This window comes from Canis lupus, chromosome 2, assembly GCF_048164855.1.
Source record: "Canis lupus baileyi chromosome 2, mCanLup2.hap1, whole genome shotgun sequence".
NCBI classification, from domain to species: domain Eukaryota; kingdom Metazoa; phylum Chordata; class Mammalia; order Carnivora; family Canidae; genus Canis; species Canis lupus.
Genome location: NC_132839.1, coordinates 61,443,725 through 61,470,704, shown reverse-complemented (window position 1 = coordinate 61,470,704; position 26,980 = coordinate 61,443,725). Strand labels below are relative to the sequence as shown.

At 56.5% G+C, this 26,980-nt stretch overlaps 1 protein-coding gene across 32 annotated transcripts in view; it reads left to right on the top strand.

Annotated features, from left to right (window-relative positions):
* ABLIM2 (actin binding LIM protein family member 2) overlaps positions 1 to 26,980 on the top strand; it is a 142,803-nt gene that overhangs the window by 24,215 nt on the left and 91,608 nt on the right. For 29 of the 32 annotated variants that reach the window (XM_072803304.1, XM_072803247.1, XM_072803196.1 and 26 more), the window contains exons 1-3: positions 1,852 to 2,002; positions 15,754 to 15,897; positions 23,564 to 23,747. In XM_072803304.1, coding sequence (XP_072659405.1) covers positions 1,978 to 2,002; positions 15,754 to 15,897; positions 23,564 to 23,747 — 353 coding nt within the window. In that variant the 5' untranslated portion in view covers positions 1,852 to 1,977. Of the gene's footprint in view, positions 1 to 1,851; positions 2,003 to 10,660; positions 10,864 to 15,753; positions 15,898 to 23,563; positions 23,748 to 26,980 lie in introns of those variants that run through there. The other 3 variants (XM_072803265.1, XM_072803081.1, XM_072803070.1) reach the window with 3 other exon arrangements.

Genomic DNA, 26,980 nt, shown 5'->3' with positions numbered 1-26,980 from the left:
CCCAGGCTCATGGAGCAGGGGTCCTTCGCCCTTCACAAACGTCTCCTCCCCAGTCTCACGCAGGCTACTCCCCTGCCTGGAGTATCCATCCCAGGTCCAGTGGCTACCTGCCCCTTGGCCTCTGCGTGTCCACCAGTCCCTTCCTCCTGGGCACCCTCTAGGGTGCTGGTCACACACAGAGAACCCTGCCAGACTCTCAGGCTCAAAGCCACAACCCGCTCTTGTTTAACAGAACTGGCTGCACCCCACCTTTGTCTCTGCCTCAGTTTCCTCTTAGGGAAAGTGGGGACAAGATGACTCCTGCCTCGGGTATGGAGCAGTGTACGGGACTTGCTGAGTGCTCAGAGGGGAGTTGAGGTCATGTCACCATCTTGGTTTATGCCCCAACTGGGCACAGGGACACAGGGCATGGATCTCGGTATAAATGAACAGGGAAGCTCCTCTCATTTATAAGCAAAAGAGGATATAATTCTGTGCCTGGGATGCATGATTTGTACCCATTTGTGGGTCCCACGGGCCTCGATAGTGATGCTTCAGATAGTCCCGGGGGCTTCCTGCAGCAGTCAGTGGGTCACCAGCCCCCTTTACTGGGTGGCGAGGTAGGCATGTCCCACCATCGTGTGACCAATGACAGTCCAATGAGGCGAGGAAAGCTCCACTCTGGCTGCCAGCACCTGCTCCTGACTCTTCAGAGCTGGTAGAATGACATGTTTTCTGCTGGGTGCCTCCAGAGGGGTCACTGGGCCTGCCCTGAGCTGAGCCGCTAGCTGGGTGGTGTGAGGCGTGAGCTGTGCTTTGGGTGTTGCCCCAAAGCCCCTCAGCAGCGGCATCTGGCGCTGGCTACCCATGCCCAGGTGTGCACAGACCAGTGCGCTCTCTGCAGCCACGTGCTGAGTCCAAGCAGCGCTCACTGTGTACGCGGCTGGGACCTTAAAGCCGAGGGGCACCAGGGACGCGGGACGTGGCTCAGGGACCAGGCAGTCAGCCGGACCCAGTGGAGCCCCAATGCCACCTTACACGGCCAACAGCCTTCCCAAGCCTCAGTTTCCCTCTGGCACGTTGGGGTTGTGTGAGGGGTTAAAAGGTCCCCCCCAAAGTCATGTCCACCCAGAACCTTGGTGTGTGACCTTATTTGGAAGAAGGGTCTTGGGACGCCTGGGTGGTTGAGCATCTGCCTTTGGCTCAGGGCATGATCCTGGAGTCCTGGGATCAAGTCTCACATCGGGCTCCCTGCATGGAGCCTGCTTCTCTCTCTGCCTGTGTCTCTGCCTCTCCCTCTGTGTCTCTTATGAAAAAATAAATTAAATCTTTAAAAACAAAAACAAAAAGGGTCTTTGCAGATGTGATTAAAATAGGGATGGAGATAAGGTCATCCTGGATCAGGGTGGCCCTGCAGCCAGTGATGGGTGTCCTTACAGGAGAGAGAGAAGGACACATGGGCACACAGGGAGACGCTCTGTCAAGGAGGGGCAGAGGTGGTTGTGATGACCCCAAGCCCGGGAGCATCAGGAGTGGGAGGACGCGGGGAAGGATCCTCCTGTGTGTGGCCCTGTGCACATCTCGATTTGGGGGTCCTGGCCTCCAGAACCTGGCGAGCATGATGTTGGTTGTGAAGCCCCCAGCATGTGACACCGGGACGTGGGGAGGGTCGTGTGGGTTCGCTCGTGCTGCCTGCATTTGGCACATGAGGGCAGCGTGTACCCCGCCCCCCAACCCTCCACCCCGACCACGTGTCTTTCCAAAGTCCCTTTCCCGGACGCCTGGGAAACAGGTGCATCTCTGGGGGTTGGTGGGAGTCTATTTCAGTGTGCCGGGAAGGGGTTGGCCCTGCCCTTCCTGGGGCATGAGGGTGGCAGCTGCCACGTGACCCTCTGGTGTGTCCATCTGGAGTCGTGCCGGCCGAGGAGGCTCTCCTGCAGCTCAGCCGCCGCCCGCAGCCTCCGTGGGTGCCGGTCCTTGGTGAGGAGGCCATGCTCCATGGGGATGCCTGGAGGAGAGACAGGTAAAGCTGGAAACTGCCCTGAAGGCTGAGACCATCTGGCTGGAGGGGACAGCTGGCTTTCCTAACCAGCAGCCTTGGGTCCCACAAATAAGCTTTGGGGGTCTGACACGAAGGGAGGTGTCTGGTTGAGCTCTGCTGTTTATGAATGTGGTGAGGGCCGGCACTTGTGAGCGCCACCTGTTTGCCAGGCTTCTGGGGGCTTGTCTCATGGCGTCCTGATGACAGCCCTGTGGAATGACCCATTTTACAGATGAATGAGCTAAGACTCGGGAGAAGGGAGACTCTGGTTTGACATCACACAGAGGTGGGCTCTGGGGCCCTGGGACCCTACAGCCTGGGCCAGAGTTACTGGGCCCATGGCCCCTCTGCTCCCGCCTCCCCTTCCTTCTTTCCTCCTGTAAGGTGCTGCAGCCAGCCAGGGCTGATTTTGCTCCCCAGGGGATATTTGGGAATGTCTGGAGGCAGTTTTGTTTGTGGCACCTGGGGGAGGGGCACTCCTGACACCCCTGGGGTGGAGGCCAGGGACGGCCAGAACAGGACTGTCCCCGCTGTAAGGACTTGTCCAAACCAGAATGTCGGTTGAGTCTGGGCTGGGAGACCTGCTTTAAGGGATTATCATAAAACCTCATTTCTGTGGGGCTGATGAAGAATCGGGCCCATCACCTGCTTAGATGATACATAGTTATCTCCTAATCCGCTCAAACTCAAGACCTGGCAAGGGGGCGGCCAGGGAGGGTGATGGGAGGGGCAGCTGGGTGGGGGGAAGCTCGGGAAGACAACTGAGGAAAGGGAGTGAGTTCAGGAGGGAGCCTGCACCCCAGGAGCAGAGGGAGGCCAGGGTGCTCGGGCAAGCCTCTGAGAGCTGGGGTGTTCAGGGGGGCCTCCTGCAGGCTCCTCACCTCACAGGGCCTCCATCCTGGCACGAGGCTCGGTGCTCTGTGGGCGCCTCATCTCTGGGCAGCTGGGACAGACCCCTCCCCAGAGTGGGGACCAGGACCCCCTCATCCCTACCCCCCATCAGCGCCTCACACTGAAGGGGCAGCTCCGGGCTGTGGCAGTATGGCCTGGAGGCCAACCATCGAGCTGCCAGTCCCTGCGGCCTGGCCTCACTGCGCCCTGGGTGGGGGCCCCTCACTGCTCCTGCTGGCCTCAGGGACCCTATCTGTAACCCGGGGTTGATTGAGGCTCCTCTTCCCAGGGTGTCATGAGTGGGCATAGCAGACACTTGATACTGTTTCCCCAAAGGTGTGACTACACCCCCACCCCAGCTGGCCAGATGCAGTCCCTTTTGGGGCTCTACTCCCCAGCCTTGGAGCATCTGCTGGCTGGGGGGCAGGTCACGTCCCTCCGGCCTGCTGGGTGTGCAGGATTGTTCCGATATGACCAGCAGATCCCGAGAGCTGCAACACGGGAGCGTGGTGTCCATGTTTGCAGTGGAGCGTCCCTGTGGGAGGCAGTGGGCACGACATGTCCTTCTCGCCGGACGGTGGGCGGGGACGCTGATGGCAAAAGGCGAACAGCAGCCGTGAAAAGTGGCACAAACCTGGTGCAATAAGCACCACTATTCTCGATTCACAGATGAAGAAATGGCAGTAAAGGAAGTGTGATTCCGCTTCTGTAAAATTATAGTAAAAGCAAAAGCAACGCTTCATGGAACTCTTAGAGGAAGCCGTCGGAATAAAGCTCCGTGCCCTCAGGTTGAGGAGTGCTTTCTTAGACATGACTCCAAGGACACCAACAGTGAAAGGAAACACAAATAAATTGGATGTCATCAAAATTAAACATTCTTATGCGGCAAAGCTCGTCACGAAACAGACAAAAGCAGCAGGCAGCGTGGGAGACGGCGTTTGCCGGTCGCGTGTGTGATGAGGGACGCGTGTGTAGGACGTTCTGTAGCTATCCGGAGGATGACCGCAGTACGTGGACCAAGGGTCTGAACAGACGATTCTCCAAAGCTGTTGCGCAAGAACAGACGAGCACCCGGAGAGTGTTCAACATTACCGGTCATCGCGCGTGGGAATCAGGACCGCCGTGGGCGGCCACCTCGCAGCTGCTCCAGGCTGAGGTCAGAAGACGCGGAGATGGAGTCTCTGGACCCTCACCCGCCTCGGCTGGCGGGAAGGACCCATGGCTCAGCCACTTAGGAAGAGGTCTGGCAGGTCCTCCAAGGCTTAACCTCAGAGTCACCAGATAAATGGCCAATTCCCAGGTCACCCCTGGGGAGGTGCCCGAGAGGCATGAGCCCCTGGGTCCACACAGAAGGGGCTGCGCCTGAATGGTCATAGCAGCTCATCCGTAATAGCCAGCGGGTGGAAACAACCCCGGGGCCCTTCACCTGACGGTCGGAACATGGGGCGTGTCCACGTGATAGAACATTAGTGGACCCGAACAGGACAAAGCCTGGGGTCACGCTACGGCGTGGATGAAGCATGGAAGTGCTCTGCGTTCCTCCAAAGCCAGACACACAAGACCGCCCACTGTGGGATTCCGTATGTATGAAACGTCCAGCACGAGCAGGTCTGTAGAGTAGAAAGTAAATTATCGTTGCCAGGGACTAGAGGAGGGGGACGGGGAGCGAGGAGTTTCTTCTGGGGATGATGAAAATGTTCTAAAATTGATTGTGGTCGACACACCCCTCTGCGAGTACAGATGGCTCTTAACGCAGGTTTGAGCTGATATCCATGTTATCAGCTGTTATCCACTGATAACATGGATATTTCTAGCAAATGTACATACAGTACGATAAATGTGTTTTCTCTTCCTTATGATTTTCTCTTTTTTTAAGGTTTTATTTATTTATTCATGAGAGACACAGAGAGAAGCACAGACACAGGCAGAGGGAGAAGCAGGCTCCATGCAGGGACCCGACGTGGGACTCGATGGGGGGACTCCAGGATCACACCTGGGCCGAAGGCAGACGCTCAACCGCTGAGCCACCCAGGCGCCCCTTCCTTATGATTTTCTCAATGGCACTTTTTTTTCTCTGGCTGGCTTTGTTGGGAGAAATAGGATATCATCCATTTAACATACAGAATACATGCTAATTGACCGTTTCCGTCATCAGTAAGGCCCTGGTCATCGGGAGGCTAGTTGTCACTGAGGTTTTGGGGAGTCCCAGTTATACTTGGATTTTCAGCTGCATTGGGGGTGATTGATGCCTCTAAATCCCGAGTTGTTTAGGGGTCAACTTTACGCTAAAAATCGTGAAATTGTGCATTTTAAATAGGTGAATGGTACGGTATATGAATTATGTCTCATTACGACTTTTCCGAGTGTGCACTGAGCCCCTTCTGCTGAGCGGGGCAGGTCTGCGCAGTAGCTTAGGCTATGGTTTGGAGAGTGCCCGTCCGGGACACGAGGGCAAGGCATTGATCGGCTCTGCCCCTGGAGAGATGATGTTCTTACATTATGTCATCCCGTGGATCCTATCCTGTTGCATGTCCTAGGTGTGTGTCTGCGTGTTGAGTGCATACCTATCGCATTTTGTTCGTAGCACACAGGTGCCGGCTGGAGTGGCCGCCGAGCTCAACAGCGGCTCATCTCAGGGTGGAAGTTCAGCAGGGGATTTTAATTCTTTTTTGAGTTCTCTGTGCTGTTTGGGTTTGTGGCAATGAGTAGTATTATTTCTGTCACCAAAAAGCAGCTATTTTTGTGGCTAAAACCCAAGAACTGTTATCTGGGGAGGCGGGTGGTGGCTCCGGGCTGGGCTCCCACGCAGTGGGACATCAGAGTGACATCAGAGGGCCACACCTCTGGGCCTGTCCAGGCGGGGCAGGGGCCCGTCACCACACGCAGACTGTGTGACCGGGCGCAAGCGGCCCCCCGTGCGCCTGAATTCAGAGGCCAGATGGGATCTGAGGGCGTTGGTGTGTGCACCCAGGAGGCCTAGGGTTGGCAGAAGGTGTGGGAGTGTGGTGTGCGTGTTGAACTAATGTCCTGCACGTCTCGGCTTTCCCTGGGCCCTGCACCAACACTGTGGATGCCCAGTTTTAATTAGACACTCAGGACATGCTTCCCCTGCCACCAGCCTTCCAAGGACCAGCAAGTAAGAGGAAAGTGTCGAGGGGACAGATTGTGCATGGGGGAAGGTCTGAAGAGACAAACCAGTCACTCCCCACCGGTGTGATCTCACCAAGCTGCTGAGCATCTCTGAGCCTCAGCCCTGTCTTTAGAGGCCTGGGCAAGGGGGGGCTGCTGGTGGTCCTGACTGGCCAGTGTGCACTGGGGTAGTACTGGCAGGCCCCCTGGCCTGCGGCCCCACGCTGGCCGGGTCTCATGGTAGCCAGCCTGCTGAGTGAGGGCCTGACGGATGAACTCGGCCCTCACAGACCCCCTCTGGGCACCCACAGCTGGGGCTTAAGCTGCGGCAGCCTGGGTTCGAGCCCCAGCCTCGCTCCTTGCCCATTCCCTGCTCGGTGACCCGATCGTTAATGGAAACAGCCGAGTGCAGTGCCTGGCACTTAGCCTGGGCGTGGGAACTGAAAGACAATGTCACACACATTATTGCACCACGCGGTGCTTTGAGTCATCAGATGCGTGTCCCGTTCCCATTGGATTTAAGGAACAGTTATTGAGCATCTGCAGTGTAGTGGGCCCTGGTGTACATTCAGACCAGACAAGGTCACTTACTGGTCCCATGGTGGCTGCTCTGGCCTGTGGCAGTGTGACGAGAGGGACAGGTACCTCTCTGGGGGCCTGGAGACCCCAATCCTGCTACTGGCCCAGCCAGACTCTGTGACCTGCGTGGGGCCCCGCCCCTCCCTGCCATTGGCCGTATTCCCCTGGGCATATTCCCCAGATGCCCGCTATGTCCTGGCCTTCCGGAATGCCACCCATGAGATCCTCAGATGCCTCTCCGGTCAGGAAGAGCCGCTCTTCCGACCATTAAGTAACACCCTTGGGGACGTGGGTGGACAGGCCTCCCGGACCAGCTGCTGAAGCATGAGGTGTCCTGGGACTTGCCAAGAGCTGGAGCTGGAGCCTGCTGAGCCTGTGTGGCCAACCTGAGCTTCCGGGGCTGCTCATCGCCGCCTTGCTCCCAGCATTGCCTCCGGAAGGGCCCCCCCCCCACCTCCTTCATGGCAAGTCCTCCCCCCCACCACTGCCCCATGTGCCAGCCCTGCCCCGTCACCATCCTCAGAAGGCCCGGTGTGGGGTCACATCATTGTCTCCCCTGCAGATGGAAAACAGGCCTGGAGGAAGGATGCCAGCACATCCCAGCCCTGGCTTCCAGCTCTTTCCACCTGCTGGGGTGATGGATTTGTCTGCTGGAGTGGCTGTAACCAAGTCCCTCAGACCGGGGCTTAACCCTCAGACCTCTGCTCACATCCTGGTGGCCAGACACCTGAGATCAGGGGGTCGCCATGGCAGGCTCCTTCTGTCCTTGGCTTGCAGACGGTCAGCCTCTCCCTGAATCTGCATGTGGTCCTCCTCTGTGCGTCTGTCTCATGTCCTAATGTCCCCTGCGTATCAGGACACTCATGACGACCTCACTTTAGCCCCACCACCTCTGGAAGACCCTGTCTCCAAATCAGGTCATGGTCTGAAGTGCTGGGGATCAGGGGTCAACCTGTGAATCTGGGGGACACAGTTCAGCCATCAGAGATGGGATCTTTCTGTGGACCTTCCTTTTGACCGATTGCACGCTCTGGAGGAAGGGAGACACGCCAGCTGGGCCGGTTTTCCTTTCCCTGCCTCTCTGTCATCAAGTCTGAGGGTCATGCCGGGCTCCGTGGGGCTGCCCACTGACCCCACAGCCCTGTATGTGGCCGTGAGGGAGTTTGGCACGGCAGGGATGTTCCTGTCCTGTCCACGATGTCTCTGGTTTGATCTGGGAACACTTACAGGCTAGGGGTGACCTGAGAACCGGGGACGACAGGAACCTCTGCAGGTGTCATGGCTCACGTGGCTGGTGGCCAGTGCTGGCAGTCAGCCAAATGGCTGCACGTGCCCCCTGCATGCCGTCGCTTGGTACTTGGTGTGGTTGGGCTTCTTCAGTGTGTGGCCGCCGGGCTCCAAGAATGAGCCTCCTTAAAAGCAAGGCAGATGTTTGTGGCATTATGATCTAGCTTGGAAGTCACATGGTGACACTCCTGTCACATCGTTGGCCCAGAGAGTCCCAGGTCTCAGACCCCGACACTTAGTGAAAGACGGGTTAAAGCCAGAGAGGAGAGGAGCTTGTGAGATGGGTGTCTGCCTCCAGGTGCTGCTCAGAAGCCCACGGAGGAGCTCAGAGGGATGAGTGTGCCAAGACCTCCGGAAGGAGTAGAGATCACGTCACCAGATGCTGAGGCAGGCTGTGTGCAGGGGGAGACGGCCACATGTCCAGAATGTTGTAATTCAACGTGCTGTATGTTCATTTGTCCCATTTTTTGAGCACCTGCCAGGTGCCAGGCACTGGGCTGGGTGCTGGCCTCCAAGGGTGAGCCTGGCGGGCATGGAGCCCACACCGCGTCAGAGGAGAGGTCGTCAGATAGACATTCAATGTAGTGGGGTGACCAGGAGGGAAGGGTGGGCTCATCACCCAGTGGACTTCACTGCTGTGCCCCGGGCCGGCCCTAAGTAGGCACAGAGGACCACTGGTGGGTCCGCCCCCAGGACATCATGGTCCAGGGCTGATAGAGAAGCTGCGAGGTGCACATGGGGAGGTGGCCCATTTGGGGATATGAAGCATGTGCACCTACTCGGTTCCATCTGCGTTTGCAGAACTCGCTGCTTAGAACTCGGGCGGAGCAGAGCGGAGGGTGGACAGCTGACTGCAGTCTGGCCCTGGGGCAGGTCAAGGGCTCCGAAGAGTGCACTCAGCTCTGTGGGAGAAGCTGGAGACTACATCTTTGGGAAACTGAAGCGGGCGTGGGGGTGGTGTGGGGAGTTCAGGCTCGGCTGGTGCACCGAGCTTCCGTGGGAGGGCTTCTGTCTCCCCTCTCTGTGCCCTGGAGTGCTAGCTAGCTCCTTGGGCGGCGGGGGGTGTGCAGAGGATGGCTCTGCTCGGGCCCTGTGCCAGCCCCGGGCTTGTCCCTGGACGGAGGTCCCGGATGACTGACATACTTGGAGAGTCACACAGGGTCGCCTCTCTGGCCGTGTGGGGAGCCCGCTTGCCGGGCCCAGGCTGCCGACGGCCGTGGAGAGAACGGCAGCTCCAGAGAGCCGCTGCTGGTTCATGATTATAATTAGCAGTCGGCCCGTAAGTAGGTTAAGGCAGGGAGTGCTCTCGTGTGGTTTGGTGTGATTTTCCAACACCCAGCCCTGGGGAGGAGGCCACGGGAGAGAGCAGGAGCTGCTCCCAACCTGAGACACAGCCTGCGAAGACCCTCCAAGCCATGGGGTTGGGGGGCTTATGTCCATACGGAGAAGACCAGCCCTCGTGCTGGAGGGTGTGTGAGCCACAGGATGCTTACGGCCACGTGGTGTAGAGAGCCGTCTCCTCCAAACCCGGCCCTCGGGAGCCACACTTCACAGACCTGGCCCCTGGCCCCAGGAGGCTTCCAGGCCAAGGGAAGCAGGCGCACAGACCGATGGACAAGGGCCAGCCAGCGTGATCAGGACTGTGGTGGAGATGAGCATGGTGACATGTACTTGCTGAAGGCCCAGAAGGCACCTGCCCTCCTCATGTCACCTCCTCCCAGAAGTCCTCTTTGATTGCACACAGGTTCATCTCCCTGCTGAGTCTCTCTGGTCTTTGTCATGACTAGAAGTGAAGGCCTGGGGGAAGACGAGAACTGTGTGCCTGGCACCCACGCTGGGTGTATCAGAGTCCCAGGGTTGGGTGTGCATGCACGGTTTATGTGGCCTATTCCGTATTAGAGCAGAGTCGTGCAATCTGGAGTCCTAGCCAGTGGTTTGCATGATGTGACAGCAGGGTGGAGAGCGCAGCAAAGCCATCACGGTGGGCGGGATGTGGGCACCAGTCAGAACCCGAGCACACAGGGCGCCCACATTTGTACCAAGCCTTCCAGAGAAAGCCTGGACCACAGGGTGACCGGGGAGAGCGGGTCTTTGGCTACAACAGGCCCAGCAGCTTGAGGTCCAGCACCACTGGGCCCTTGGAGGAGCGACAGACCATGAGCCACCGAGAAAGAGCAGAAGAAACAGACGGAAACAAGTGACGTGTGCCTTGTTGTCTGGGAAGTGAGAGATGCGTTGCTGGCACCAGAGAGGCATCTTGCTTCCTCTCCCCCAACCTGGCGTGTCCCCTCTCCTGCCACCTGCCACCGGGTGGGCTGGCCAGTTTGTGCCCCCGGGTCCCTGACACCCACAGGCTCCTCTGCTCTCCTGTTAGCTGAACGAGTGTGCACCTGACCGGGGCATCCACAACAGCAGGTGGCTACAGGGATGGGCGGGCATCACGCACACCTGGGCTGCGGCCCAGCAGAGTCCCTCCCCTAGCCCCCTCCTGTCTGTAAGTCTGAGGCTCGTCATCTGTAAAGTGGGGGTGACAGACCATTCCTGCTGGTTAGGGGCCAAGGCTGGGCCTATTTGTTCCTTTGGAACCTGGGCACCTAGCAGATTGTCAGGCATGTGCTGGTGAATTGAATGACCGAATCAGCAAACAGTAAGAGCAGCTTTGTTGTTCCAGTTCTTGGGGCTGAGCGCACTTTGGCCGAGCACCTTGCAGTTCTGACTTCACAATGAAGTGCTTTGACGCGAGGTGGTCTCCAGTGGCTCAGGGCACCGGGAAGGCTCAGGGCAGGGCAGAGGAGGCCGGGGGAGGCCTGGCTGCAGCAGCGTCTATGCAGGTGAGGATCGCACGGGAGCAGGAAGGCCGCACAGGGCTCATGTCCCAAGGGCATCACCGCTGGCCTCCAGGTTTGGTGACAGGAACAACGTGGGACATTTGGTTGTGGCATCTAGAGTGATGTCAGGTTGGTGAATTTCCTTGAATAGCGTGGGATGTGGCCCCAGTTGGGCCTGAGCGCACAGAGTGAAGAGAATGGGAAGGCTTGGTGGGTGAAGAGGCCAGAGTTCCTGACTCATCAGGGTAAAGAAGCCAAGGAGCCCACTTGCCGGGTGCCCTGGACACCTGCCCGCCAACCACACAGGCGACAGAACTGAACTTGGCACCGACATTTGCGGTGGCATTTGTGGGGTTCAGCCACTGTCTCTGCTCCCCAAGCAAAGAGCTAGTGAGGCCTGGTGCCAGTCTGGGTTGGCCCCGTGCACCGAGTCAGCACTGGGCACTGATGGGCGAGGCACTGGGTGCAAAGGCCGATGTTAGGAGCCCCACCTGCTGGAGGTTGCCAGTGGCACCATCCATGGCCACCATCACCGTCACTGCCTCATGTGCCCCCCACATGGTTGGCGCTCAGCTGGGTCACCGGCTACACATGTGTCGTCTGCTCTGATCTGCACGAAGGTCCCACATTTGGGAATACTTGTCTCTAATTCATAGAGGAGGAAACAGGCTCCAGAGGGCATGTGACCCGCCCAGGGTGACAGGGCCAGGGAAGGACGTAGCTGGGGTCAGTATGGCCATCCCCCTTCCCGTCCTTACCCTGCCACGTCACAAGGTGGCCGAAGAAGCGTGGAGACAAATCTAGGATGATCTACCTGTGAGGTGGGCGTGTAACCAAAGGCCCGGGCCCCCCAGGAGCTCCTGGTCTCCTTGATGGCCTCCTCCCCATCCCCACCCCCATTGCCGGGCAGCCCCTGATATCTGGGGCCCTGGGGACCACCAGGCCTGCAGCTGAGGTCCACCGACATCTGGCAAGCATCGCACTAGGCACTTTCTCTACTTTAATAGACTCCAAAAATGCCTCATGAGACCAAGCTGCGGCTTATAGATGTGAAACCTGAGGCTCTTTGGGGTTTGGTCAGCTCTGCAAGGTCACACAGCTGCCCCCGGCCATGGACGCGGGCCCACATCCGGCTCCGCTGGCTCCCGTCCCGGTTCCAGCAGCACGCGCTCTCTCTCCTGGAGAGAGGACAGGGTTGCAGCCTGGAGGGACCGCAGGGCGTCACGGGGACTGCGAGGCCGGCCATCGGTCAGAGCGGGCAGGCCACGTCCCCGCCCCTGCCGACCGAGTATTGGTGATCCCAGGAATAATTCCTGTTCCTGGCAAGGCTCCCCAGGGCTGGGATTTCACCATCACAGGAGGATCAGATAGGCACAGCCCCGTGTGATTGATTCGTAACCCCTTGCATTTCCGTTTTCCGTGATGACTACGGTTGGGGACTTGTGACACCAAAGGTCGGAGCCCACCTTGCAGTTGTCGCGAAATGAGCCTGTCGCGTTTGCGGGTTGGGCCTCAGGGTGTGAGAGCTCTCCCTCTCTGCTCCTCTTTTCTTTTAAAAGTTGTCCCAGACTTTATTTCTTAGGGTGGTTTTCGGGCCACAGCAAACCAGAGCGGTAAGTAGACTTCCCATATACGCCGCTCCCCGAACTTGCGTTTGCAGATGATGAACCAGTTCTGATACATTGTTCTTAATATTATCAGGCTTCCCTCCGGGGGTTGTACCTGCTGTGGGTTCCCACACGCGTGTGAGGACGCAGCCACGTCACAGCGTCCCACCCAGCGTCCTCTCTGTTCCCCACCTGCTCATGCCTACCCCCACCCCCCACCCCGCCGAGCCCTGGCAACCGCTGATCGTTTTAGGGTTTCCATGGCTCTGCCTTCTGCAGAATGTCCTGTAGATGGACTCACAAAGCACGCAGCCTCTTCGGACTGGCTTGTTTCCCTTGGTAATATGTATCTGGGTGCCCTCAGTGTCTTTTTGTGGCTTGATATCTGGTTTCTAGATAATTCTCTCTCTCTTTTTTTTTTTTTTTTTGCATAAGATCTAGACACCAGACACCAGGGCTGGCCAGCCCTGCCCATCCCTGTCCTGGGGCTGCCCTCAGAAAGCCTGGGTTTCTCTGCGGGCCTCAGCTCCCTCGGCAGCAGGGACAACAGCCTCTTGAGGAGGAATGAGTCCGCCTCAGGAGGCTGGATGGCTCCGGCCACAAATACGCAGGAGTCACAGATGGGGTCCCAGGGCCAGGGGGCACCTGCGCAAAGGCCCACGCCCGTCCCCACGGCGCGGCGCCTGCTTCCCACCACCAGAGGGCAGCACCACCGCTCTCCAGCCCAGTCGCCCCAGGAGGCTTTAGAGGATGCTCCAGGTGGGCAGAGTTGGGTCCCCCCCTACCCAGGAAACGCGTCTTAAAGTAGCTTCCCCCTCCCCAGACCAGATAGATCTCCAGTAGCCAGGAAACTGGCAGTGTCAGGCTGTGTGTTTTTGCAAATGACAATAGCTATTGTGTATTGAGCCCGTCCTCCTAGCAAACGCTCCCTTCCCCGGGGCAGGTGATAGGAGCAGAGGGCGGACGGGTGGATGGACAGATGCATGGAAGGCTGGGCGTTCCAGATCACAGCACCCGCAGGTGAAGCTGGGGCTGCACCCAGGCCATCTGCCCCTGCGGCCTGTGCTCCCCCAGGGCTCACAGTGACCCCCAGGGTGGCCGGTTTGACCTTCCCTCACATTGGACTTGCGCCGGATTCCAGTAGTATAAAAACTTGCTTGTCTGCTCGTGGACAGATGATAGGCTATTGTTCTTTGTCTGCCTGACAGATGAGAAGATAACAATGTCCGGGATCTGAGTCCCCCACCCAGCCACCCACTCCCCAATCTCCACTGAGCCTTGGAGGTGGGCAGGGTGACTCCGGAGCCCACCAGGCCACGGGCTGTTCACAGGTTTCAAACCTGGATTCCAGTGGTTCATTCCTCAAGGGGAGTCTTAAATTCAAGCCCAGGGAATCCTGCTTCCTGCCTTCTTCCACCAGTTTTTTTAAGTAAAAAGGCAATTTCTGCACTTTTTCTGCAGGAAAAAGAAGTGAAGGGCAAACGGACTGTTGGCATGTAAACTAGAGCAGGGAATGTCACCGTGGCTGCAGGAGGGCAGACGGAGCTCCCAGGGACCCGCACCTGGCTCTGCACCCCCCAGTCAGCTGTTTGGTTCTGACTCCTCTGGAAATGAGAGGCAGGCATCCACTCTGGGTCTGGGGTGCCCGGGGCGATGCTGAAATACTTTTCATGCTGCTCATTTCCTTTCCTGCACCTGCTTCTCGTTCCCCAGACAGCTGGCACCCTGCTACCCTTGGGGTGTTCATAGCCTCCTCCTCGGACAGCTTGCTGTCCCCAGCAGGGCCCAGTGCCCCTGCGCAGCCCACTCTCAGACTCTGCACCTCGACAGGGACCGTAGCACAGAGCAACCCTGCTTTGGCACACTGGGGGCTGCTGGGCCTTGGGGTTCTGCGGATGGGGGACAGGTGGGACAGTGGGTGGAGAAATGTCCTTCTCTGTCTGGAGTGACCTCCAGATGTTTACGACAGGGATGAGGAGGACTTGAGGTCTGGCACTTGCTCAAAGCTAGTGTTTAGATGATTGTGTAAATGGGTGTGTGTGTACAAATAACTTAGCCCTCCAATAAAGCATGGCAAGTGCTTCCTTGACCACCCCACACCCCCAGGGCCCACCTGGGGTTTCAGCTGCCACCAGGTGGGCGGCTCACTTGCACCTGCAGACTTCCTGCCTCAGGTGCCCACAGGTCCCCTCATGCCTTCCTGCCATCTGCTGGCCCCAGATATACTACCTGCACCCCGTCCTTGTCTCAGCCTCAAGCAGGACCTCAGACCAAAAAAGGAGAGTGGCATTAGAAGATGTGGAAATAAGCAAAGACAGGCCCCCTATGCCAAAGTGGTCCGCTCAGTGCTGGCTGTACCCAGGGGTCAGCCACCCTCACTTGGCAAAGACCTAGAGGCAGGAGGAGCAGTGGGGGAGCTTCCCAAGGGAGGGGGGGCTCAGGGGAGCCTGATGGGGCCTGGGGGCCTCGGGAAGCTGGAAGGGGGTGTCCGGGTTTGTCTTTCTTGGGTCGGTCCTGAGTGGGAAGGATCCAGCCTGCTCAGGTCCCTGCGTGGGCCACACTCTCTGCCCAGCAGGCCTCCACACCTGCCTCCAACTCCACCAGCCAGCAAGCTCCTCCGTGTGCTTCAAGCGACTCTGCTGGTCCCCAGCCCTGGGGCCTCCCGCAGCCCCAGCTCTGCCACTTGGGCTGTCTCCACCGCCGGGCTAGAGCTCCTCCAGGGGCCGATCCGCTTGGACCCAGCATCCTACACGCTGGTCTCCGTAGGTGCTTTCGGAGGACGAGGATGAGGAGCATATGGTCCCCCCCAGACCCCAAGAACCCCACGGCCGGGCCCTTCAACCCTCAGTGGGTTTCCTGCAGCTCCATAAACACCCCAGGCCGAGGCTGGCTTTACAGAGGGCAGCAGCGATATTCAGGTCCATGTCCCCACGACGCGGAGGGAATTGGAAGCAAGCTCAAAGGGGGACCGTGGTGATCATACTCTCAGAAGAGAGGACTCCGGTCTCCTGGCGGCAGAAGGGCTGCCGGGCTCCCGGTGGGGGCCTGTGCTTTTGGGGCCCTGCTGGCCGACGTCCTGCCGGGCCAAGGCAGCAGGAGAATAGGCTGCCCTTTGGGAGGGGGCCATGATCTCCCCGCCACGGCAGGCAAGCCCACCTGGAGGGGGACAGGTGGCCTGTGGGGAAGGACTGCCATGCAGAGGAGCCCCTCCCTGGGGTTGACCCGATGGCCTCACATTATCCAGTTCCTTCCGGTCCCCCAGGAAAGACTGTCCGCCAGTCAGCATCTGTCCCCTGACACGCCGCCGTGGGGCTGGAGCTGGGGTGGGGTCCCCAAGGCCTCAGCGGCCGCCAGTTTAATACCCTGTGCCCGGAGTGTCACACCTCTAACACGGCTCCTTGTTCCCCGACAGTGTCGGAACCCCAGGCCGCTCACAGCCCCCTGGAGAAGCCGCCCAGCACCGCCATCCTGTGCAACACCTGCGGGAATGTGTGCAAGGGGGAGGTGCTGAGGGTCCAGAACAAGTACTTCCACATCAAGTGCTTCGTCTGCAAAGGTGAGCGTCCCCAGTCTCTGTTCTCTGTCCCTGCTGTCATGGGAGAGAGAAGTATACTGGCTACGGCATGCAGCATGATTTGAAAAGATTGCTTTTGGTCGTAAAAACCAAGTTTTTGGGGGGCAGGGAGAGGACGGATGTGGAAGCTTCTAGAGTGGGTTTCGCAGGCGAGGTGGTATTTGAGCTCTAAGTTGGGGTCAGGAGAGGAATCTGCTGGCCGGAGGGGCTGCCCAGCCCGTGCAGGTGGCAGGGGCAGGTGTGTGCAGTGTGGGTGGACAGCTGCGGTTCCACCGGGGGCGGGGGGGAGGTGCTGCCGAGCAGGAGGGGGAGGGGGACGAGGCTGGGGTGCAGCTTCCTCCCCACACCGGCAGCCCTGAGAGGGACGTGCAACTGTTAGTTGTGGGGGGCAGGGGGGGCCTGGAAGTGTGGGAGCCTGTCCCGGGCTGGATTTAGGCCTGGTGGGGCCTGGTTGAGGCCCTTGGAGATTTCCAGGGGCACCTCTTGGGCATGGAGGTGCGAGGCCACAGGGGAGCCCCCATCTCAGGGGAGCTCTGCCTGCGGCCACGCCACAGCCTCGGGCCCTCTGTGAAAACTGCACGTTGAGTCCTGTTGTTCAGAAAGAAAACTTGCGGCCACTGGCCGGACTCCGCTGCCATGACAGAGGGCACCCCAGAAATGGCCCCGAAGCTCCCGGCCATGCAGAGTACAATGGGAGACCTGGGGGCCCTGAGGGGGTCAGGGACCCAGGGAAGACCTGAGTACCTGAGTGTCTCCAGAGCCACCTCCCAGGGACCTCTGGGTGGCACCATCCCTGACAGGGCTGGGAGTGCCCCGGGACCCTCAGTGTGAGGGTGACCCTGCCCCTGCCCCTCGGAGGGCGCAGCCTGGAAGTGCCTGTTTTCAGGGAAAGGATAGAACCAACCCAGGTCAGGGTGTGAGAATGTCAAGTCTGGAGTATCCTGTAAACACTGCCTTTGCCCATGATGCCGCACCTCTGCCCTGCTCAGTGCCCCGCCCCCACCGTGGTCAGTGTTCCCCCCGTGGTCAGTGTCCCCACCCCCACCATGGTCAGTGCCCAGCACCCCTCCCCCCACCCCGTCAGTGCCCTGCCCCCACCATGGTCAGTGCCCAGCACCCCCCTCCCCGCCCCCCCGTCAGTGCTCTGCCCCCACTGTGGTCAGTGCCCCCCCACCACCATGGTCAGCACCCCTGCCCTACCTGAAGCTTCTCTTCTTTTCATCAGAGCTTCCCAGACGACTGTGGGATTTGTCCAGTTTAATTTTCTCTACTGTCTAAAAGACAAATTTGCTGTGTCTGAAAAGCAAAATCCATTAAAATGCTCTATTTAAAAGGTTATTTTAAAAGACACAGGGGAGGCGGCCACCGTGTCTAAAAGGATTGTCTGTACGCACAGACCTTAGGTTCGCAATAAAAGGCATGAGCTTCCAGAGTGGAGTCCTGGTTTCACCCACAGGGTTTGGTGGGTGGCAGGAGCTGCCCCAGGAGCCCCTCCCCTCCTGCAGTGTCCCCTGGGCTAGATCACTTTGTCCTCTGAGCTTAGGCTCCTGAGCAGACGTGGGAATAGCCGTAGCCTCCGCCTGACCGCGGGCCGTGGGCGGCACTGGCCGCTCCTGGGACTCGCCCTGTGTGCCTGGTGGCTGCCCCCACACCAGTGGCTGCTTTGGTGTCAGGAGCTGTGGGCACGCAGGCCCTGTTCCAAGGCCACTGCCCACACCCACAGCCAGGTATAGAGCCTCACTCTGTGCCAGGCGGCCGTGCCCACAGCCGTGCGGATGCGGCGTGGCCCTGCCCTTGGCGGGGACATCTCTGCTTCACCTGCTGAGAAACGACGTGGGGCAGCTGCCACTGCCTGCTAGCTGGAGAAAGCTGTGTTTTGTTTAAGCATGAAGATGCCACAGTCTCCGATTGGTCTTTTATCCAGGTTCTCATGAAAATGCAAAGCCCATGAATCATCAAGGGTACTTTTGGATGAATCAAATGATTCCCCAACTCCTAGTGTCTTAAACACCATGGATATTTATCAGCTTAACATGAAGCCTGGAGTTGGTTACCTGAACAGCTCAACAAGCCTATTAAAGACCCAGGTTGTTTTTCTGCTTCCTACCCACCCGGTCCCCTCTCCGCCTCCCTCATCCTGCGCATGGCAGCAGTGCCTGTCTCCTTATGGTCTCAGGGTGGCTGCTGCAGCTCCAAGCATCACATTCTCACAGAGTAACATCCAACCCAGGAAGGAACTGGGGAGGGATCTGCACAAAGGGCTCCGTCCTCACGCGATTCTCCCTTTGACCAGGAGAACCCTTTCCCCGAGGGCCCCCAAAGACTTTGAATATGACTCGTTGGCTAGGACAGGGTCACAGGTCCACCACACGGGCACAGAGGACCAGAAAGGAGGGTTGGCGGGACTCACTGGGACCAGTCATGTCTGCCCCTGGGTGGGCCTGTTGCCAAGTGAACCAAAGCAGGGTCTGTTAGCACAGCTTCTCACCAGAGGCCCCAGTGTGATGGGTTCTTGCCACCTTGGCACTTGTTAGATGGGCCTCAGTTTACCTGGGAAAACCCATGAAATGATTTGTGATTATGCTCTCCTGTTGGATGCTTTGATGCCTGGAGGTCTGGGTGCAAATCCCACGCCTTCCCCACCCCACCCCACCCCACTCATGTGGGTCTTAGACACGTTTCCTAGCCTCAGGGTTCATGCAATAGTGATTTCTTGGGCACCTACTATGTGCAGGCAGTGAGGGTGCTTGAGATGCATTCATGAACAAAACGGAAATCCTTGTCCTTGTAGAGATCATGTTCCAGCGCAGGGAACAGACAGCAAACACTGGGTAGGATAAATATGTTTTACCATGGGCTAGGTCCCGTGCAGGGAGGGAGGCAGAGGGGCTCAGGAAAGGCAGGCACTGGGGCTGGGGGAGTCAGTCGCTCACTATTTTCAGCTGGGTCGTCAGGGTGGGCTTCAGGGAGGAAAAGCCCAAGTGAAGAATCGAGGGATATTTGGGAAGAGCCTTGCAGCCAGAGGGAGCGGCTAGGACAAAGACAGGGAAGCAGGGTTTGTGCCTGGTGGACTCAGGGACAGGCCAGAGCAGAATGAGAACGGGGAGGGTCCTGTGAGGCCCTTGGCTCTAACGTCCCTGGTTGACAGACGGAGGAGGGCTCTGGTCCTCCTTTGTTTCCACAGACCCCTGTGGCAGTGCTGTGTGTGGATGTGTGGGGAAGGGCTCGGGGGCTACGTGTTGCCATCTGGCAGCTCTATCCTCATGCTGCAAAATAGCATATAAATGTGTCAAACACCCAGCACATAGTAGGTCCTCAAGAAAAAGGGTTAAAGTTGCCGTTTTCACAAAGAACTTGAAATTTGCTGCACACACAGGGTCAAGAGAACCAGATTGGTTTTTCGAGGCAAATTTCAAGCACAGACCTGTGCTTTTAGAACAGTGGTTTTGAGTGTGGTGTCTGTACCCTGCTCGTCATGCCCTGGACACACGACCCCGACTCCACTCGTGGCCCCCAGAAAGTGGGCGTTCCTCATGGGAGAAGCAGAACCACGGTTGTGGAAGGAGCCCGGCAGGGAGGGAAGGGACTGTGATGGGGAGCTAAGCCCGCCAGCTCTGCCTGCAGCTTGCCGGTATACGGCAAGGACACCTCCATCTGGGGCTATAAATAGCCACCAGAGAGCCACTCTGGACACCTGGGGGTGGCAAGCGGATGGTGCAAAATGCCTGCATTCTCTCCTTTTGGGGCATTCCAGGGGCATTTAAAAAAAAAAAAGATTTTATTTATTTGAAAGAGAGAGAGAGAGCACAAGTAGGTGAAGGGCAGAGGCAGAGGGAGAAGCAGGCTCCCCGCTGAGCAGGGAGCCTGACGCGGGGCTTGACCCCAGGACCCATGACCTGAGCCAAAGGCAGATGCTCCCCACTGAGCCACTCAGGTGCCCCCCTTCCCAGGGCGTTTATGACAAACTGACCGAGGGCTTTCAGAACCAAAGGCAAGCGTCAGATAGATGGGCCTATCCTGCCCAGGGCACGTTTCTGCACAGCCTGGCCCACGCAGGGTGCTCCAGGATCTGCAGACCACGTGGCAGGAAGGACTCTGGCTACAGGGGCCTGTTGGTACAGATGGAGGGGCCTGGGTCCCAGGGCCCAGGGTCGGGGTGAGCCCTGCTGGTAGTGGCCATGAGCCCCGAGCTGGCTCGCTCCCATCAGGCCGCAGGAGCTGCCTCCAGCTGTTTCCTCGTATTCTGATGTGAGCCACCCCCTTTCTCCGCACCGCACCCCGGAACAGAGAGGCGTACTAGAGAGTGGGACATATCCCTCAGGACCCCTGTCGGGTTCAGGTTCGATTCAGTGCACAGTCCGCCATCCTGTCCTCTGTGAGTCTCTTTAACTTGGAGTCATGTATCCATACGTGTCCTGACTGATTGAGCTCCCATGTTCCCGTCACCGATGGGATGCTCCAACATCAACCCCCCCATGTGAGGCCCACGGGGAACCTGGCCATCCCTCTGCTGTTGGACACTTACGTCCACTGCAGCCTGGCACTGAGCCACCTGGCGTCCTGTGCCCCATCTCACTGATTTCTTAAGACAACCATGCAAGACATGAGTGTGGTTGACCCTATTGTACAGACAAGGACTCGGAGGTTCAGAGAGGCTGAGCAGCATGCCCGAGGTCACAGAGTTGGGGGCAGCAGAGGACCCCAGCCCAGGCTGGCCGACTCTGAAGCCCAGTGAGAACGCAGCACAGCATGTGTGCTGCTGCCGCAGCGACACCAACCAGCAGAGCTTCTGTGGGTGCTCCCGGTCATTTCCTGGGGATAGGCCCCAGGAAAGAGATCGATGGATCAAAGGGTAGGAGCCGTTTGCATGTTCTTTAGACTCAGCACCAGGTGGTCTTTCCGAAAGCGTCTGCCCACCCCTGCCATGCTCCTGACGGTTTCTCACGAATGACCCTGTGAAGGCGCAGGACTGACCCTCCGGGTCCCCCACGGCCGCTCTGCTCCCGGGGTTGGAGTTGGCTAATTTGACAGGCAAGATAGGAGGTCATGGTTGTCCTGATCAGGCCTGTTTACATTCCTAATGAATTTGGAGTTTTTCGTTTTAGCAGGTGGAGGTGTGGGGTTTGAGTGTGACCTCATGCGCATGGGGCCGCCACAGGCCGCCCAGCAGCAGGGTGACCATGAGGGACACTCACGCAGTCTCAGTGGGGCACTACATCCGTGGGCACATTTTCCTCCCATATCAAGGTTACGCCAGCATAGCCGTGTAAAGATTAGGACAGCCCGATGCCAGCGTGCAGATATCCTTGGGCCATCCTGTCGCTCCAGGGCTGTCTTGTCTGTCACAGGTGGCATTTACAGAAAGACCCCTAGCAAGGCCCTGGGTAGGCTGTTCTTCCCGAGGCGGGGTCCGCCTGCTGGGCGTGCACCGTGCTGCAGGATGTCATAAAAGGTTTACACTCCCTCAAATTTCTGCAGATGCTCTTCTGAAACTCGACCTGCCTGAGGAGGCACCTTGGGGCAGGGGGCAAGCGGGAGGCTGTCGGGCTCCCCTCCCCTCCCAGGGCACCAGGCAAAGGTGTGGTTCCGCAGTCGGGGCTCCCTTGATCAGACGCCGGGGGCTCCCCTCGCTCACCACTGTCTGTGGCATCAAGAGCTGATGCAGAAAGGTTTTCCTTTGTGTGTCTAAAACGATTTACCAAAATTTATATTGTATGTGTTATTTTGATAGCTTTCTTCTAATCTTTGTAAAAAAAATAACTCAATCCAGAATAACTGATTAAATATTTAGAGCCTTGTGACCACGAGAAATTCCTAATAAATCAATGTCCACATTGACTCTGGATTTTTTTGTCGGTGTTGCAGAGAGCATGTGGAGCTTCCTGTCTTAAAATACATTATATTTTTTATTAATTTCAGAGATAGAACTTAGTGATTCATCAGTTGCATACACACCCAGTGCTCATGACATCACGTGCCCTCCTTCATGCCCATCACCCAGTGACCCCGTCCCCCCACCGCCCTCCCCTCCAGGGACCCTCCGTGTGTTTCCTGTGATTAAGCGTCTCTTATGGCTGGTCTCCCTCTCTGATTTCATCTTGTTTTATTTTTCTCTCCCTTTCCCTATGTTCATGTGTTTTGTTTCTTAAGTTTCACATGAGTGAGATCATATGGTAATTGTCTTTTTCTGATTGTCTTATTTTGCTCAGCATAATACCCACTAGTTCCACTCACGTCATTGCAAGTGGTAAGATTTCATCCTTTCTGAGGCTGGGTAATATTCCATTGTGTATATACACCACATCTTCTTTATCCATTCATCTGTCGATGGACATCTGGGCTCTTTCCATAGCTTGCCTACTGTGGACGTCGCTGCTATGAACATCGGGGTGCGTTATGTTCACATGCCGTGCTTTGGGGAAGTAGAGTGGACAGAGGCTTTCTAGGCAGAAAAGGGACTAGGTGAAGTTTCTGCTTTTACTGAGACTTGGCTGTGGGTTTTGCATATATGTTGGTGGTCTTGCTTTGGCATCTACTTCTGGATGTGCTCAAAAGGATGACGTGAGTTAAATTTCAAATTGCCAATACTTAGAATTTACCAGAAATAATATCCTTTGCTATCAATTAATGTTTGATGGAAAATTTTAAGTGTGGATTCAAAAAGGTGATGATGGAAGAAGAAGAAAGGAAAGAGGGAAGGAAGGAAGGAGGGAAGGAAGGATGGAAGGGAGGGAGGGAGGAAAGGAGGAAGGATATAGTTTTCAAGACTCTGCTTGGGGGCTGTGACCCACGAGGACCCAGGACTGACCTGGCTGGCAGGGCAGGGACTACAGGGGTGTCCTCCTGGCCTCCGGCAGGGAGGGGCTGGGCCAGCCGGGGCAGGCATAGGTGGCTCCCTCTGGAACCATGCCTGGCTCCCACGTGCCCCTGGGCTGCAGGGGGAGTGTGTAAGTGAAGGCATGGGTGTCCTGGACACAGACTGGCAAGCTGTCCCGAGAAAAGTCACCCCTATCCCCACCTGGCAGCTTGTCCCCACCCCATCCTTGGGACTTTGCAGTGCAGCTTCCTGGGGCCAGCTGTGTGTTAGCGGACAGGGGACAAAAGGGTTTGTGTTCGAGTGTTCATGGTCTCTCTCCCTCCGGGCCTTGCCCACACCGTGAGAGACAGGCATCGGGACATGGAAACGGGCAGGAGTCGGGGAGAGGGTCAGGGAGTTGCTCTGGGGCCTGGGGGCAACCACAGGACACCTCTGTGCTCCCCATGCTGCACGAGATCTTCTCACCAGAGCAGAGCACCTTCCCCGGGCTGTTGCATTCCCTGCTGGGAGCAGCCCAGTCAGAGAAGCAGAGGGGCTCGTTGGCATCCACACTTCACCCCTGCTGAGGTCCAGGGGGCTGGCCAGGGAGGGAGGCGGGCCGGCCCCTTAGTGGAGCCTGATTCTCCTGTCCATGCCACTTTTCTGGAAGCTTCCACAAGAAAGTCCACTGGGCACCAGTCTGAGTGGCCCAAATAGGCATCTGTACTGGGAATCTAGCCACCCAGGTTCAGCGAGTCACCCCAAATTAGCACGGAGACCTGTGTCAAGTGTGTGTGGTGTGTGGTGGGGCTGGCAGGTGGGCCCCCCACTAACGCCATGGCTCTCCCCCAGCATGTGGCTGTGACCTGGCCGAGGGTGGCTTCTTCGTGCGGCAGGGCGAGTACATCTGCACGCTGGACTACCAGCGCCTGTATGGGACCCGCTGCTTCAGCTGCGACCAGTTCATCGAGGGCGAGGTGGTGTCGGCGCTGGGCAAGACCTACCACCCCGACTGCTTCGTGTGTGCCGTGTGTCGGTGAGTCAGGCCTCCGGGCTCCCTGCTCCTTCCGGGTGCTCCCTCCTTCCTCCTTCCCCTCTCCCTCCCTCCTCCTTCCTTCCTCCTCCCTCTCTCCCTCACCCCTCCTTCCCTCCTCTATCCTCCCCCTCCTCCCATTTCCCTCCTTCCTCCCCTCTCTTTCCTCTTCCCTCCCTCCTCCTTCCTTCTCCCTCCTCCCTTTTCCTTCCCTCCCATCTCCTTCTTTCCCTCCTCCCTCCTCCTTCTTTCCCTCTCCCCTCCTTCCCTCCCTTGTCCCCTTTCCTCTTCCTTCCTTTCCTCCCATGTCCTTCCTTCCCTCCCTTCCTCCTCCCTTCCCCCTCAAGCATGGGTATCTTCCAGATTTGAGGAAGGGTCCTTCCCCTTATAGAATCTACCCAGCCACTGCCCCATGCAGGCCTCAAAGTTGCCTGCTTGGGGTCCTGCCACTGGGGTCCCTGCCTCCCCTCTGTCTGTCCCTCCTTCCTGCTGCCCCCAGGGCATCCATAAGAAAGTACAAGCCCCTTGGTCCAGCTGAGAGAGGCTTCACAGGTTGTTCTAGTTCCTTCCTTCCATCACTCATTCATTCATCCTACCAGGCTTTTTCAGCACCTCTGTGGGCCTGGCACAGGGCTGGCACCAGCAGCTTGTAGATGCATTAGCTCAGACTCTCCAGGCTCAGCACCTAGAGACACTGAAGCATAAGGGTGCCACCCTCATCTCCAGGAACTTTCCTTTACAGGGGCCCAGCTCTCTCCCTCCTCAGGGCAGCCTCTGTGCCCAGTGCAGGGGCTCTTATGGGCCCCACAACACTGCCCTAGCAGCACGGCCCTGGGGCTGCTTGATGTGAGCTCCTTTGGAGACTTAGCAGGGAGGCCAGAAGCTGCTTCCCCATGTGAGCATCCTCCTCCTTCAGTGCCGCCCCACACCCTAGACACATTGCTTCCGGGGAGATGTTCTATTTCTAAGAAACAAAGAATAAAAGAACCCAGAGTTTATTTTCTGCTCTGTTGTTTCTGTCTCACCACACCCAGTTTCAAGGGGATTTTTTGAGTGTTGTTCCAAGAGCTGTTGTCTGTAGACATGGCATGTGTGCTGGACAGAAGTGGATGCTTGGCCGGGGGGCTGCAGAGAGGGGGGAACAATGAAGGAATATTTCTAATGACAGTTTCTGTGTTGTTGCAGCATGTGTGGGTCTCAGAGTTCCCACGGGGATGATAGAATGTTTGATTTCTATACATGATGCTTAGAGACAAGGGGACATAATCATAGTAAGTGTGAAGGATCACCTCTGGATAATCTTCAGTTTTTGAAATAATAGTAGACAGCTCCATCACACTGGAGTAACTGGGCTGCATGTACCACCCTCCATACACAACTGCAACACCCTATATGAAGCAGTTGTTTTGGGGCTCTGGGGCACAAGCTGTGTGGGACTAAGACTAGGGCCACCAAGGCCATGGACCCTGCAACCACCCAGCTTTGTGTCTGGAGGCAGTTCCTGGAGCCATAGTACAAGGAGAGAAGACCAAGTCAGGAGGCGGTGATATGAGCAGCAGAGGCTGTACCCCAGAAGGGAGGAAGCCACACAGAGCAAGTGCAGAGAGCAACGTGGGGGGAGCCTTTGAGCCTTTCACTGAACACAAAACCACAGAGGCGCATATCACAAAGTGGATGAAGAATGGCCAGATTGGTGCAAGCTGAATGGTTCCCGGGGCTGGGAGACATCAAATTGTGACCAGGTTGTTTTACAGCCAGGTGTGCAGTGGGGATGCCAAGAAAGTTGTGCCTTATTCATGGGACTAAAATGGCCCTAGAGCAAAGGCTATGAACACCTGCTGAAAGGAAGTACAAGAATAAACCCCAAAAGGTGGCACTGATCTGCAAATGAACTAACTGCCTGCCAGAACAAGTCCTGCACTCTTCACAAGAAGACGGGAAATCCAGCTCTCAGCAACATAGCATAGGCAGTGCCCAGCATCCAATCAAATATTACTAGTCATAAAAGCTGGGAAAGGAGACCCAAAGCCAGAAGACAAGCCAGTCAATAGCAGTAGACCCATAAATGAGTGTGTTGTGAAACCAACAGATGGTGGCTTTGAAACAGTACTGAAAATGTGCTTAGGTGTTTAAAGGAAAATGTCAATGCACATAGAAGTCTCACAGAAGGTATAAAAAGAAGTCAAATGGACTTTCTGGAAAGTACAGTTTCTGAGATGAAAAATCCCTTCAAAGAAATTAGCAGTAGATTAGGTATTGCAGATGAAAGGCTTGGTGAACCTGAAGACATAACAACAGAAACTATTCAGGCTAAAGTGAAAAGACGGAAAAGACTAGAAAACATGAAGACAGATTCAGCTATCTGTGGATCAAGGATCTTTCTATCTGTTTGGATTGGGAAGGGGAGACCCCCAAAGTAGGGAAGGCCAAATAATTGAAGAAATAATGGCTGAAAATTTTCCAAACTTGATGAAACTATAAACCCACGGATCCAGGCATCTTGATGAACCTCAAGCAGAATAAACACAATAGAATCCTACTAAGTCCATCATAATAAAATTTCTGAAAAGTAGTAATAAGAAATCTAACAAAAAGCAAGAAAAAAGACCCACATCATATACAGTGGAATGGAAGAATTATTGCAGACCTCTCACCTGAAACTATGCACCATAGAAGATAGTGGAATGGCATCTTTAAAGAGTTACAGGAAAAAAATCAAACAATTCCATACCAAGCCAAAAGAAAGAAAGAGGAAGAAAGAAAAAGAAGAAAGAAAGAAAGAAAGAAAGAAAGAAAGAAAGAAAGAAAGAAAGAAGAGAGAGAGAGAGAAAGAAAGAAAAGAAAGAAGAAAGATAAAGAAAAAGAAAAGAAGGAAGAAAAGAAAAGGGCTTTCAAAAAACGAAGGCAAGACCTCTAAAGAGTAAAGGGTTTCTTTTTTGGGTTGATGAGAAAGTACTCAAATTGATTGTGGGGACATGTGCACAAGTCTGAATACACTAGAAACTAATGAATTATAGGTATTGAATGGCATGAATATTATATACAGGCACACCTCATTTTGTTGCACTTCACTTTATTGTGCTTTGCATATACTGTACTTTTTACAGATTGAAGGTTCATGGTAACCCTGCATTGAGCAAGTGTGTTGGTGCCATTTTCTGACAGAATTTTCTCACTTTGGGTCTCTGTCACCTTTTGGTAACTTTTGCAATATGTCAAACTTTTTTATGATTATA